This window comes from Salvia splendens, chromosome 10 (genome assembly GCF_004379255.2).
Source record: "Salvia splendens isolate huo1 chromosome 10, SspV2, whole genome shotgun sequence".
Classification (NCBI taxonomy): Eukaryota; Viridiplantae; Streptophyta; class Magnoliopsida; order Lamiales; family Lamiaceae; genus Salvia; species Salvia splendens.
The window spans coordinates 223,160-237,076 of record NC_056041.1 but is presented as its reverse complement, the minus strand read 5'-3'; the positions used below and the strand labels follow the sequence as shown (position 1 = coordinate 237,076).

The 13,917-nt window shown below is 36.1% G+C and overlaps 2 protein-coding genes across 4 annotated transcripts; both read right to left on the bottom strand.

Annotated features, from left to right (window-relative positions):
* Window positions 1-1,456: 1,456 nt before the first annotated feature.
* On the bottom strand, window positions 1,457-8,845 carry LOC121752103 (golgin candidate 6-like). Of its 3 annotated transcripts, none has more exons than XM_042146990.1 (20): window positions 8,777-8,845; window positions 8,544-8,631; window positions 8,305-8,357; window positions 7,177-7,304; window positions 7,029-7,081; window positions 6,709-6,855; window positions 6,552-6,625; window positions 6,401-6,470; window positions 6,205-6,258; window positions 6,019-6,114; window positions 5,347-5,397; window positions 5,149-5,235; window positions 4,918-5,031; window positions 4,710-4,781; window positions 4,024-4,209; window positions 3,748-3,851; window positions 3,618-3,666; window positions 3,187-3,252; window positions 2,237-2,998; window positions 1,457-2,152 (listed from the first exon to the last, which is right to left on the bottom strand). In XM_042146990.1, the coding sequence occupies exons 2-20, from the start codon at window positions 8,565-8,567 to the stop codon at window positions 1,622-1,624; spliced, it is 2,721 nt and encodes a 906-aa protein (XP_042002924.1). In that variant the 5' UTR covers window positions 8,568-8,631; window positions 8,777-8,845; the 3' UTR covers window positions 1,457-1,621. The 3 variants fall into 3 exon arrangements, with proteins under 3 accessions (XP_042002924.1, XP_042002925.1, XP_042002923.1); XM_042146991.1 differs by having other exon boundaries at window positions 8,544-8,690; window positions 8,777-8,800; XM_042146989.1 differs by lacking the exon at window positions 8,777-8,845 and having other exon boundaries at window positions 8,544-8,758.
* A 2,502-nt stretch (window positions 8,846-11,347) lies between these two features.
* Window positions 11,348-13,600, bottom strand: LOC121753025 (homeobox protein BEL1 homolog). The gene is made up of 4 exons (XM_042148158.1): window positions 12,962-13,600; window positions 12,404-12,756; window positions 12,212-12,272; window positions 11,348-12,063 (listed from the first exon to the last, which is right to left on the bottom strand). Exons 1-4 carry the CDS (start codon window positions 13,418-13,420, stop codon window positions 11,635-11,637), a joined length of 1,302 nt encoding a protein of 433 aa, XP_042004092.1. The 5' UTR covers window positions 13,421-13,600; the 3' UTR covers window positions 11,348-11,634.
* Between the last annotated feature and the right edge of the window lie 317 nt (window positions 13,601-13,917).

Here is a 13,917-nt window from a genome sequence, read left to right as displayed (position 1 = left end):
TTGTTAGTTTTTGCAATTTTGCAGACAACACTAGTGTCACATTCAATTCAACCAATTATAAAGAGGGATTCCAACTTGTCGATCGGATCTTTTAGTTTATGTCTCTTGTTTCCTTTTTCATTATATATATTATATTCAGTTTTTTACTATATGAGTATTAACTTTTTTGTAAAATACATTTCGAAAAATAAATCATATGTTGTAGAATATCTTAAGTTTTTCATTATACAAATATAAATGGAAGTGCAGTTTTACGTTTAAAATATATAGTTTCTATATATATAGATCCAGATCATAGGTCCATTCACTTTGGTGATTAATTCGAATTTGACATTTTCTTAACAGAACAAAGAACAATATTTTCTAATTGACTACGCATATAATAATACCAAATCACTTTTGAATAAAATAATATTAAGGAAGAAAAGGTGACCACTAACTAGTACTCCAATGCTTTAAAGTTTGTATAAGAACAAATATTGTCGACAGCCAATTGCAACACTTGAAAATTGATTTATGTTTATTGAGAAAATGCTACGCAAAATAAAAATCTTACTCGATTCATTTACGAAAATACACATCCTCATCTCTTAGCATGTAGTGCAAACATATACTAGTAGTACTTTTCAAACCATTCTTTCACGCTTAAGTTAAATAATCATTTCTTTCTAGGGAATATATAATAATTTATAAATCAAGTGTTATCCACATACAAATAATCAGTTTTTAGGGTGTGTGGTTCAGTTTATAATCTTCTTAAAATATTTTATAAGGTAATTTGAAAATTTATAGTAGTATTTGGCAAAATTAGTTTTCAAACAAGTAAATACAAACAAGAGACCAAATACTTTATAAAATTAAATCCTAAGGAAAAAAAAAGTGTCTTGACATGTTATTTCCCGTGACTATATTCCCTCTCACCAAATACCCTCCACTAATCGTGTCTTGGTCCATTCACGGGCTACAGTTTTCTTAGGTGGGGTTCAAATATTTAATTCTACTATAAATTTATAAATTAATATTAATATAATTATTGAACCCAACATCATGACTCAATTTATCACTAGTCAGTTTAATTGGTTAAATAATTATTACTCCATCCGTCTATAAAAAATATTTCAATTTGTGGACGTCACGAGTTTTAATGAGAAATTTGGTAAAGTAAGAGATAAGGAGAAAAAATAAGTAAAGTAATAGAGATGTGGAGAAAAAGTAAGTAAAGTATTGGACTGAGGAGAAAAAGTGGGTAGAGTCAGAGCGAGAGTTTTCATTAATAGAAATGAGATTATTTTTTTGTAAACATTCCAAAATAGCAAAGTCGGGTGTAAGAGATGACTAGCCTGGGCTAAGTTGCTCCGAGAAGAGGAGGTTGGTGATCGATGTGGGCGTTTGTGAAAGAAGGGATGGCTGAAACAAAACTATAAACATATTGAAAGTCGAACATAGCGAAAACAAATTTCCAAAAACTGAACTTAACAATGGCTTGGCATTTTGGTGTTGAATTTTATGGAGATAAATATGAAAATATTAATGTACATTTAATTTCTAAGCATGTGCAAGCATGACAACCGGTAAAAATCCAAAAAGTTGAATAAAAGATGTAGAAATCGACATCGACACCTCACTCTTGTTCGTCGTCGTCATCATCATCTTCTTCTCCTCCTTGCATTCCATCGAGCAAACTATCAACATCCTCTCCCAGCTCTGCTAGCTTTGCACTGAGCTTCTCCACCTTGCTCTGCTCTTGCCCAAGACACACGAGCAGGTCGTTTAACTCAGCCTCACTCTCCCTTTGAGCTACTTCCCTTGCTTCTGCCTTTATTTCCTCAGCCCCACCACTCTTTAATGCTTTTATTTCACGTTCTAGCTGAAAGTTGGCCTGTTCTATGCTATTGTATGCATCGGACAAGCTCTTTAGATCAGATTCAAGTTTAGATGCTGAGTGTTGGTGCTCTGAAGACTCGGCTTCGATTCTTGCCTTTTCTGCTTTGAGGGCTTCCAACCGTTGGGAAGTCTCGTGCACATCCCTACGGAGAGTCTCAACCAGGATTCTGTCTGATCCACTGCTAATCCTATGTTCGAGCTGGGATGAACCACTCCCACCAGTCTTTGAGAGGTCCTCAGCAAGAGTAGCATTCCGACTCAAAAGCTCCTTCCAAAAGCGAACACAAGACATTAAAGACTGGGAGTGGAACCATTTTCTTCAATATATACAGATAAGCTACAACTGAAGTACCTGTATCTCACGGCATTGCTTCTCCACAAACTCCTTCAGTCGTTTGATATACTCCTTGTCAATTTCTCCACTCTGCTGTTCTAGGTAAGCCGGGACCATCGCTACCTGGCTCTTCGGACGACTATAAATTTCTACAATTTGTTCTCTAATTTTCACCTCTAACCCCTTAAGAAACTCAACAAACTGAGGATCAATCACCATCCGAAGGATCGGATGATCCTCATTCCTCTGATCAGTATTTTCATCGTCATAGACCTCTTCAATGTCAGACATGCTAGCACCAACAGATCGAGTCAATGGTTTACGTGAAAGAGCAGGCTTTTCAGAAGTAAAAAGTGGGCTCTTCTGCATTTCATCAAACTTAAGAAGGTAAGAGGTAAGTCCAACTTTTTGGCTAATAGCATCAATCATACTAAAAGCATCCTGTCCGCCAGCAGTTTTATTACAGACTATGCACACTCCTAAGAGTACAGCAGCCAATCCCCTTACACATACAGTCGCAGTTTCACTACAAATCAACTCTAGCAAGTATGTGAGGTGAGGGCGTGCTTCAAGGAAGGACTGTACAGCACTTGGACATTCAAAGAGACAAAGAAGTAGTAGCTTTAAAATAATTGGCTGAAGATACGTAGTCTCTGTTAGGCTGCCTTTTCCATCTTTACTCATAGAAGAAGCAAGTGCCAGGTACTTAACCATACGGTGCAGTAAAGGCTCTGGACCTCCCAACGTCAGTGTAGGCGCTTCAAGTTCAATTTTAAGAACCTGCAGCAGCTTTTACATTATACTATGAGAAGAGGTACATGGGCGACTTTACTTTTTAACTCCATAAGAAATGCAACAGTAAAAGAGAATCTTCAGATTCGAACATAACTCCGCCGATGTTGGAAAAGTAGTTACAAGAATATGTTACAAGAATATGAATAATAACTAATAAGAAAAAAAATGTTTACCCTTTCCTTGCACTGAATGTTATCCTTCAGAATATGAGATAGGACACCAGCAGCTCTACAACAAGTCTACACAAAATAAAGAGAAAACTTAACTTATCCCCGGCACAAGAAAGGAGGAACGTCTTGAACAGATTAGTCAAATAAGCTATCACAATCACCGGATATGAGAAAGCAATTCGCAAAGTGAAAACAACAAATAACCTGGACACAGCAAATTTACAATATGCTACATCCTCTCGTCATTCGTATACTTCCCTCTTTAACGAAGATGAAACATCAGATGCACGATGATACATTCTCTACCAGAAAGGAACCTTTTTGCTTTTGTTTAAAAGTGTAACGAGAAAAATGGGAATAGAAATTGGAAGAAATAGAAACAGCTCATTTGGATTTTGGACATGACTAAATATCATGTGAAATGCATAACATACCTCAAGATCACCATCACTTTCACTCAGTATCAGCCCATGCAGTAGCATACTACAAAAAAAGAACTTTCAGAACAATAAATCAATGTTTTGAAGGGGGGACTTCCAAAGAGACTGAAAAGATATCTATTACCTTCCAAATGACATGTTTACATCTTCCTCGAATTCTGAATTTATAATCGAGTGTGGTTGAGGAATCAAAGTCGAAGCCAACATAGTTTGACCATCGGGATTTTTCTGATACAATAAAGCACCTCAAGAGAATAAATAGAGAATCACAGTTCAGAACCAATAACAGAAAAAGCATAAAAACAAGCAGGCTCATAAACAGTAGAGCATACACTTTTCCTATTTGATCATAATCAGACTATCAGAGATGTTTCCTCCAATATCAGAATGATTCACGAACCTCGCAAAAGCTCTTAAAAAGATAGTCTGCCGCAATGAACTCTTGTGAGCTAGAAGTTCGCAAAATAATTCTAAGGAGAGAATTTAAGGCTGGCTCAACATGAGGCTCCTCCCCAAGTGCTTTATTTGCAAGAGCGTCACGGTTCTGAGGATGATTGGCAACCAGATCACCAATACACTGAAGAGCCTGTTAATTTGAGAACAAAAAGTGAACCTCGGAAAACTCCATAAAGCTCCCTTGACCAGATAGAATTACATGGACTTATAGACCAGAAATAATACAATCTCTAATACAGTATGAAAATATGGAGAAAACACATCAGCTTCAAATAGTGAGCTTCCTTGAACTTAGCTCAATAAGGAAAAAGAATAGCAGAGAGAATAAAAACTGTTTGTTTGAGTTATTTCTTGGTACAGTAATATCTTACAAATTGGCCTAGAGTAGTCTTGCTCAAATTACCGATTTGGATGTAATAACTTACTACCTTTGAATGCCTTAGAAGTGAAGTGCTTGCATAAGATCAATGCTCAATCATATTACAAATATATTTTGTGATCCTCAAATGGAAGATAAGTCTACATAGCTAAAAAAAGTTACAATTAATCTCCACAGTGGTGAATAATTATTAGAGTTAACAAGAATATAGAGATTAAACAAAAAGAACAAGATTGGAACAGCTATCTCACCATACAACGAACAGCAACAGGAGCCCATTGGCTCTCAACTCCCAGCATTAATAGATGGCTCAGCATATTTTTCTGCAATGACAAGTAGAACAATAGAAATGTTATATTATCCTCTACTGAGTACTGACACCAAAATTCTTTAAAGGAATACACCAAGATCATTATTATTAGTTTACATCTGAGAGAAGTTTAAGAGCTAAAAACGAACCTGAACCAAAACTGATTTATTTGCTAAACTATTGGAATCTTTTCCTGGATCAGTCTGTTGACCACCATGCAGAAGCAAATTGACTGTGTCCAACACGCTGAGTAGATTTATAGTCTACTGGCAATCAGTTAATTAACACAGGGAAAAAGTTAGCACTCAATGCATGGAAACAAACTCTAATTTAACAAACTTAAGATTGCATTAAGAGAAAAAACAAAATTACTGTTCAACCTTCTGCTGGGTGAATTTGTAGGTGCTTCCTCTGAGCTTCAGAATCGACATAAGAGGATCAAAGCCCACTGTCTCCCTAAGCAATACCTACATCACTTACCAATCACCTTATAAGAAGTTCAGAGCATCCATAACATATTGTGAATTATCAAAATTATGAGAATGAAAAAAAAAGGAAAAAGAAAAGAGCGTAGAAACCTGATTTGAAGAATTAAATCGAAGAAGATTGTTCAACAGTTCCAGACAGTCCTGTTTACAGCACCAAGGAGAAGAAAGATTAACAATACTATTAGAAAACTGAATGCACAGCCTACCAGAAAACACTCTCTACAGGATATAATGTTTGTGATGACAATTAAAAGCATACATTTAAAGAAACTTAAAAGTACCCAAATGCATGAAAATTAACAAAGACGTTGGAAACAGATGAATAGATCAGATTTAAGAAGACAAAAATTATCATCTGCTTGAATTGTGGTAAACAGGAATACGTAAAAAGTTAATAACAAGTTGCATATAGGTTCAGTTCACAAGATGAAAAAAATGCATGATTATCATTCTCCAATCATTGTTAGTAGGCACAGGGGACCAAAACCCACTAGACAGGTTGGTTTGGGTGTTTTTCAGCTTAACCTTTGCCACTTTGTCTGTAAGTGGAAGCTTTACTAAACCAACAACTAAGATAAGCACAAAAATTATTTCAATTTTTCAAAACCAAGATAAAAATAGATGAGTTATATTTAGTACATTTCGTAGTAAACATGGATGGCTAATATTGTCAACAACCAATTAAGAAGAATACAGCGTTCAAATTATTTAGACAAACCACGGGAAAAGTGTTATAGAATTGCACACTAGGTATTTAAACACCTGTACAACAACACCACCTTCAGAGCCCCCTTCCTCTTTGATAATGCCAAAGATCTTCTCCAAAGCACCTTCAAAGACCACAATTTTCTGGATTTCCTGAATGATAATGAACATGATAAACCATGAGAAGAAGGTAATACAACACGAGATTTGCATTTAACAATGGATTTTGAAGGGAACAAGCACCTCAGCTTCCCGAGTCAAGTATGTGAGAAGTAATAATGCCTCATTTCTTATGACCTAAACCAAATAATAAACAAAAAAAAAAAGAATTAGAAATGAGGAAAAAGAATAATGAAAAGGGAAACATATGTGCAAATATTGGTTTACAGCAGTAGGAAAGAGGGGAACAAATTGAACCCCATTAAGTATCAGAAGATACCTCACGATCCATGAGCATATCCATGAGCCTTGTTATACCACGCGGAATTGTTAGAATAGATTCTTGGAGCCTGTAAGGAGATCCAAAAACATATACTTGGGTTTTGTTAAGAAAGGTGTACAGTACTAGACGAAAATGATATTAGCCATACCGATTTGGAGAATTTGTGAGAAGTGCTGTCAACAACTGCAATGTATAATACCGAATGTAGAAATCCTCCTCAGACTGCAGAGGCACTAATTAGTAAATCATATACAGACATAAGCCAAACTCAAGGACTTCGCTGACAATTAATGCAAAGTTCATACCAGCAAGCTCAAAAGAAGTGAAATATTTTCCACCTCTCTTGAAAGCAAATCACTGTTCATTAGAGCTGGTTGAACCCCATTCTTTGACTTTTTTCCAAACTCAATTGGACTTAAGGCACTCACAAGAGTTTCCAGCGCTCCACGAACCTTCATAGAAAATTTTCATCGTAAAAACAAAAGCTCATTGGGGATTACTGAGAAGGGACGTTCTCAGATATAAGCTGCTAACTAGAAGCAACTAAAATGACATCATCTTCCAAATGAACAAGCAAATATATGAAAAAGAGTTTTCTAAATATAAGACAGTGAAGGCCTCAAACCATTTCTACATCTTCACGCCCCTCCTTTAAGACATTCAATAGTATGGGAAACCCTGCAAAACAATTCAGCAGATGGAAGATATGAAATCATATTTCATGAATGACATAAAGTAGAATCAGCAGCAATTTCATTACGAATAAAACCGACCCATTGCTCCAAAGGCTAACTGTGCATCATCACTTTCAGCTAAAACAGCCTGAAGCTCAGCCAGCGCATTCCTCTTGTCGTCTGCCAGGACACCATTGCTAATGCGATCCAGCAAGCGCTCAACATAACTGATACACATCAATTTAAAAAATTTCAAAATTAATAAATTTCATCACAATAATATTACTATAGAATTTGGATAATATTTTATTTTCAAAATATTTAATAACAGAGGGAGTATTAAGATTTTAGTATTTCAAAATATTTTTATTATCAATTCATTATATATAAAGCACTTTATCATCATTATTAATGTTTTGATCATGCTTTTATTAATCTTTTAATAGATCATATAATTTTTAATTATTATTTAAGAAATATTATTGTTATTACTTTTTTAACTTTAAATATAAATAAAACTTAAAATAAATTCATGTCCAACAATATATTTTATCAATAGCACGAAATAAACAATTAAACAAACCCACATTACATATATGAATAAATTAGATCATAGAGGTTTAAAACTTCTTTGAGAATCAAATAGCTATATAGAGGATTAATCGGGTAGAACACATGCAATGTTCTTTAACTACAGTTGAAGCATTTCACTTAACAACAGAAAGAGTTAATTCGACAAATGACATAACTAAGAGTAATACATGTTTCATGCAGCCAGGTATCTATTCATGTGCAACTGATAACAAATAACAATGCTCCAGTAACAAACCACTTTCTGAATTCCTAATATACACATACAATTTTTGCTAAAACTTTAAACAGTAAAGTCAATTGGGTTGAATATCACTCCAATAAAAAAAAGAGAGATCATATATGCATGCAAGCCTGAAGCCTCCAAATATCAATGGTTGTTCAGTCCGACGAGCACCAAAATTAGGAACTGCATTCTGGTTTTAATTTATTAAACAGTCTCTCACTTCTATGTCGATGCAGTACAAGCTCCAAAAAGATGTGCATTCAAATTAAAATTTAGTCAACATGCTCATTCTCCTACATCGACCATTGTTCATATACAAATAAAGTCAAGTATCGCCAAATTTCCTCATTGAGGTGAATAGTTTATTGCATCAATACAATTGTAAACTTCAACTGAACTTGATCAATTACCTATCTTCACTCGAGCCCGAATTTTCATTTCCGAAAACACGGCCAACAACGCCCTGCATAAAAACCATTTGAATAGTTTGCATGTTAACTCACAACCAAGTATATGTAGACAGGAATAAGTGCCAATTGATAGCTCCAAATCTCCCAAATCAATGACACCATATTAAAATTTCCATTTTTTACCCAGCAGCAGAGCTGAAAACAGCAGATTTTAACAAAAATGATTAAATTGAGGGTACCTGGTATTTCGATACAAAATCCATTCTGATGCAACCAAACCACTTCAATTTCCACAATGCATAGAAAGTGCAGCGATCACAAGGTTAACTAATCCACAATCAAAAGTCAGACATCAAAATCTAGAATTCGTGGGTCTCAGTTGATCCCTAAACACAGAATATGCCATAAACTTAAAATTTTGAATGAACCCTAATTAAACCTATGGTAATTAGCAATTATGTATTTATGTTACCTCTGAAACTGAAAGGGATCGAGAACAGAGAGAGAGGGGAGAAGAGAGAGAATGCGTCTGATATTTTACGGGCCGGAATTTACATATATATGTTGGGCTTTGGCCCAAACCACTTTACTTTCATTTTCATTCTCATTCTCCAAGAAATAGAATGGAAATTTCTTGGACTTCATTTCATGCCTAGGAAAATCTCCTACTTATATTACATCAATCAAAAGAAAAGTACAATTATGTGGAATTAAAGTAATGGTGATTTATATACATTGAGTAAAATTATGAAAAATTCAAATTTTTAGGAATATAATAATATTTTTTCCTCATATTTTGTTAAATAATTTGACTTAGTTAGCTAGAGTGGTTGCCCCATAATTTTGACTAAATTAATGAAGTGGGGAAGATTGGTCCAAGGCAAGTGGGTGTGAGTGGGTTTCAAGTGGGCATTACCCGGCCCATAATAAAACTCTATTACTAATTTTCAATTTCAACTACTATAAGTTTTTTTCCCCATACTAAATGATTGTAAATAAAGAGATGTGTGTATATGGCCTATGCTGGGGTGTAGAACTAGAATTGGGACATATGTTTGTCAGTGTCCAAATTGCCATACAACATAATAAATGAATGAAAAAAAATGTTGGAAAGGGGATTCTCATGTAAATAATAGAGATGTTATTCATGATGAGATTCCATTTTTTGTCCCACTTCACATATCTTTTTCATTTATTTTGTTTTCTTTTAATTACAAATTTTAATGCTTTGGCTGAATTTTTTTTACTTATTATTAAGGTCGTGATTATCTCTATAATTAAAACTACCATTATTAATTTATTATGGGTGGGGCAGTGACTCAACAATATAATACAACTAATTAATGCTCGTCTCCTTTATTATAACTTGAGCTTTATACCGCCTCCCTTTTTTGATTTATGTCAATTTGTAATAGCCAGTTAAGTATAAATCTTGCACGCGATTAAAGTTATAGTATTATCATACTATAATGAATTTTCACACTCTCATGTTTAGTTTACCAATTACCATATATGTTGATGGTAACGTGAAGTGAAAACCATATGAAAAGCATGTGAATAACTGAATATTGTAAAATAGGAGTAATATTTTTAAATGTTAAGTATAACTCAGTCTGGACAAGACGTGACTGTTAGTTAATACTCCTAGTAGTTAATACAATACATATTTTTATTCAATACATAATATTTTATGATCTATAAAGAGATCACAATACAAATCGTTTTCTCTTAGTCAATAGAAATCAATTTGTGTCGTCGATCTTTCTCTACTAAGTTGAAATTAAGTTACAAGGAGGGTATATATTCAATTTTGCCAAATCGTTTTAGTGTTTTAACGAATATTTACCTTTCTATTATGTCTCACGGCTAAAATGATAGGACAGAATTGACTATTTTTTACGTATATTTTATCCCAACCTCCTTATATATATATATATGGTGTAATAACTTTGGAGGAAAATAGATTATGGAGAAGGCACTTTGGCTTGGAAAAAGTGGTAGCAATAGGCAGCACTTTAGTTGATTATCAAAAGGGCAACCCAAATTATTTTTCATGACCAATGAAAAATCATCTTTTAATATGGAAGGACCACAAAGCATGAAATACGATAGTGATGATGATATATTGATGGGAAGTCTTATTCTTGAGTTGAAGCTCTAACAGACTTCGTTTGGTGACTTATGTCTGTATGCCTAAGTCTTTGTAGCATAAAATAAGAAATATCTTTATGTGCCCCAACAAAATTGGACCTTGATTAATCTCATAGCCACACAAGCAGTTGTCAGTTAGCTTCTCCTATCGATGTGTTTTGAGTGAAATATAATGTTTAAATTTAAAGTTTTGATGGGGTTTTAGTGCTTCTATTGTTTTGAGTGACAAAATTCTACCAGACTTGTTATAGCTTTTCCAATTTGACATGATATTCTTCATTGTGCACACTTTGATACGTATGAATTTGGATTAAGAATGAACCTTGTGAATCAATACACCTATTAAAGAGCTTTGCGGACATCAACATTAAACAAGATTGATAGAGAGAAATGAGCTTGCTCACTACTCTGACATAGTGAAAAAGGTAGTCTTTGGAATGTAAAGGTGGTGCGACGACCGTCACTAGCAATGGATGGGAAGACGAAGAATGGAAGTGATCACAATAGGCATAAATTAATGGAGTTTTGAGATCCCGATGGGCTTGCGTTTGGTTGGTGGACCCCACTTAGATGTCATTAGCCTAATAAGACTTGTAAATAGTAGTAATATGATTGCAAGATGCACTCAGTACATGCACACTTCAACAAAATATGAAATAATATGACACATAAATAATGAATGTGAACCCTATCTCAGAAGGATTGAGAAGAAGCTTCCACAATTAAGGACCGGCGACTGCTCAAAAGTTGAATTTAATGGGGTTTTAAAGTTCTTACGGGCCAAGGGACCCTCAATCCCATCTGGATATGTCATTGGCCTAGTAAGACATGTAAATAGTATGATTGCATGCACTCACATTTGAGCAAAATGATAAGAAAATTAAAATCATGATACCAAATCAAATAAACCATTTCATTATGAGACAAAATTAGGTTGTGATGGAAAGTATAAATTGTTGCAGTTGGGGAAGAGAAGAAGTGCAAATCACACTAGCTTATGTAGCTAGCTATACATATATATGTATAAGCAAATATCCGAATTGTATACCTAACACCAAATTGCATATAAATCTTTCCTATCCCAGTATTTTTTTATGTATACCACATCCACATGTCAAAAACCTCCCCTCCATCCACCGACAATCAAATTTCCCAATTTTCCTTTAGTAGGAGTATTTTTCAAGCAGCTAAATCATGAAGCAGCTGCGCCTGCGCTCCCATCAAATTCCGGTACTGATTCTCACCATCCAACAGCGAAAACGGTGTCGTTTGGCACTCCTCCATTTGATCCCTAGGGTAAAACGCTAGGCTGACTCCGCCGCGCTGCTGCAGCCCTAGCGTAAGCGAAACACCATCACCACCGCCACCGCCTGAGTACGATGAGAAATTGAGCTCCATCGCACCGAAATGGTGCTGCTCATTTTGGAGGGTTTTGCTCTTTTCTTTGTCGTCGTTGTTGTTGATGATAGAAGAGAGACACTCCGAATCTATCCGCACAAGATGATCGTGGCTCGGCTTCTGATCTTTCTCTTTGAGTTCTTCCAAGTACATTTCCTCCACCATGGGTTTCCAAAGCCTCACTCTGGCATTGATGAACCAATTAGAAACCTACGAAAATGACAAAATTAGATTGGTTAATTAATTTGGTGCCATGATTAATCTCTAATTAATGAATACTCATATGTATAACCTTGAATCCTTGATTGTATAAATTAAATAAAAATAATAGTAGGAGGTTGAAATGAAAGGGACTTGCCTGGCTTCTCGAGAGGCCAGTTTGGCGGGCTAGAATGTGTTTATCTACATCACTAGGATACCTACACAAAGGTTAATTACAAACAAGAACTTCTTAATTATAAACAAATACTCCATGACAAACAACATTAAAATCAAAGGAAAAAACAAATAAAAAAAAATAGTTGAGGAGTATGAAGTTGAAGAGTACTACGGGTGGAGGAAGTGTTGGAAGAGCCAGGCTCGGAGGACGGAGACGGATCTCTCGGGGAGGCCGCGCTGGGGCCGCCAGGGGTGGTTCTCGGTCATGCTCATCTGCTGCCTCAGCATCTGATCGAGAACCCGAAGGCGCGGCGTCTCCCCCTCCGCAGCATCCTTCTCCCCCATGCCTTTCTTCGTCGCCTTTATCTCCTTCACGATCCCATCTCTCAGGCTTCGGAAATGGCGCGACATCGCCTTCGACGCCAGATTTGAATATGGCGCGGCGGCTCCGCCCCCAGCTGCCGCCTCGAACGACGATGTCACGCACTTCATCTTATCGCAGTAGTGTTTGTACCTTCTGTCCACCTGCACCATAATATGACTATCATTCAGAAAATAAATTGGTAGTAGTATTTGATAAGAAAATGATTTGAATAAATTAAAAAATAAGTATGGTAGGGGCTCAACACTTTGTGTTCGCCATTGGAACAACTATAGCCTATTAGTAGTTCTCAAACTATATAAGTAGGTTGGGGATTAAAAAAAAATAAAAATGAAATGAATTAGTTACCTCGTCCAACATTTGGAGGAGTTTGGTTTTTCTTGTGTGCAACTCGAGGAGGTCGAGGGAGAAGAAGGGCGGTGGCTGCTTCTTTTCATCGTCGCTCTTCCGCGGCTTCATCTGGTTTTGATTGATACCGAGATTGCAGAATTCAAAGAGAAGCTCCTGCGCTGGGCTTAGATACTTGGAGTTGTTGACATGTGAGAAATTCGACGGCCCGAATCTGAGCTCAAACGCCTGCAGGCCGATGCTAGAAGGGTTGGAGGAGCTCAAGGAGAGAGAGAGGCCTTGGCTGGGCCTCTCGTTTCCTTCACACGAGAAAACGCATGGATCGTCCGGCGATATCATCAGGGTTTCATTTGCTGAGGGGCCGGCCAGGCTGTACATATCCGCCGTCGCCTCCATGGTTTGGAGGTGGCTCACTAGGATGTTTTTCGCGAACTTCTCCTCATCACTTGTACCAGCCATCCAGCTGTTTGTGTGTGTTTGTGTTTTTTTCTCTATCTTTCTTCTTGTTGGATCATCATGATTCTTGAATCAAGGAAAGATGGAATCCCATCAATAAACAAACAAAATCAGAGGGAAGGTGTATCAATTATTTAATCAACCAAACCCCTTTTTGTGTGTGCGTGACCCTCTAGCCTCAAAAGTTTCAATCTTTATTGCTTAGACCATCCACAATAGGAATAGCCCAGCAATAGCCCAGCCATAGCCCAGCCACTGCCACATCATCAGCACTAAAAATCCTCCTGCCACATCATAAATAGCCCAGCCATAGCCTAGCCACATCATAAATAGCCCAGCCACATCACTAATAACAATTATATAAAATGACATAATTAACAATCACACAATATACGGAATTCAATTTACGAGACATATACGGGAAAAGTTTAATAATACTATTAAAATTTGCGAATGAAAATGACGAGCAAAGCGCGTATATATAGTGTTTCGGAAAAAAA

Bases quoted from the DNA above. Each gene is read 5' to 3' on its own strand.
- LOC121752103 (XM_042146990.1), bottom strand. From the start codon at position 8,567: ATGGATTTTGTATCGAAATACCAG. The intron at 6,856-7,028 runs GTTTGAGGCCTT...TTTTCTATGAAG, and splicing joins GGCGTGAAGATGTAGAAATG to GTTCGTGGAGCGCTGGAAAC. The intron at 3,852-4,023 runs GTTCGTGAATCA...TTATTGTATCAG, and splicing joins TTTTTAAGAGCTTTTGCGAG to AAAAATCCCGATGGTCAAAC.
- LOC121753025 (XM_042148158.1), bottom strand. From the start codon at position 13,420: ATGGCTGGTACAAGTGATGAGGAGAAGTTCGCGAAAAACATCCTAGTG. The intron at 12,273-12,403 runs GTAGTACTCTTC...ACCTTTGTGTAG, and splicing joins TTCCAACACTTCCTCCACCC to GTATCCTAGTGATGTAGATA. The intron at 12,064-12,211 runs GCAAGTCCCTTT...TCATTTTCGTAG, and splicing joins CTGGCCTCTCGAGAAGCCAG to GTTTCTAATTGGTTCATCAA.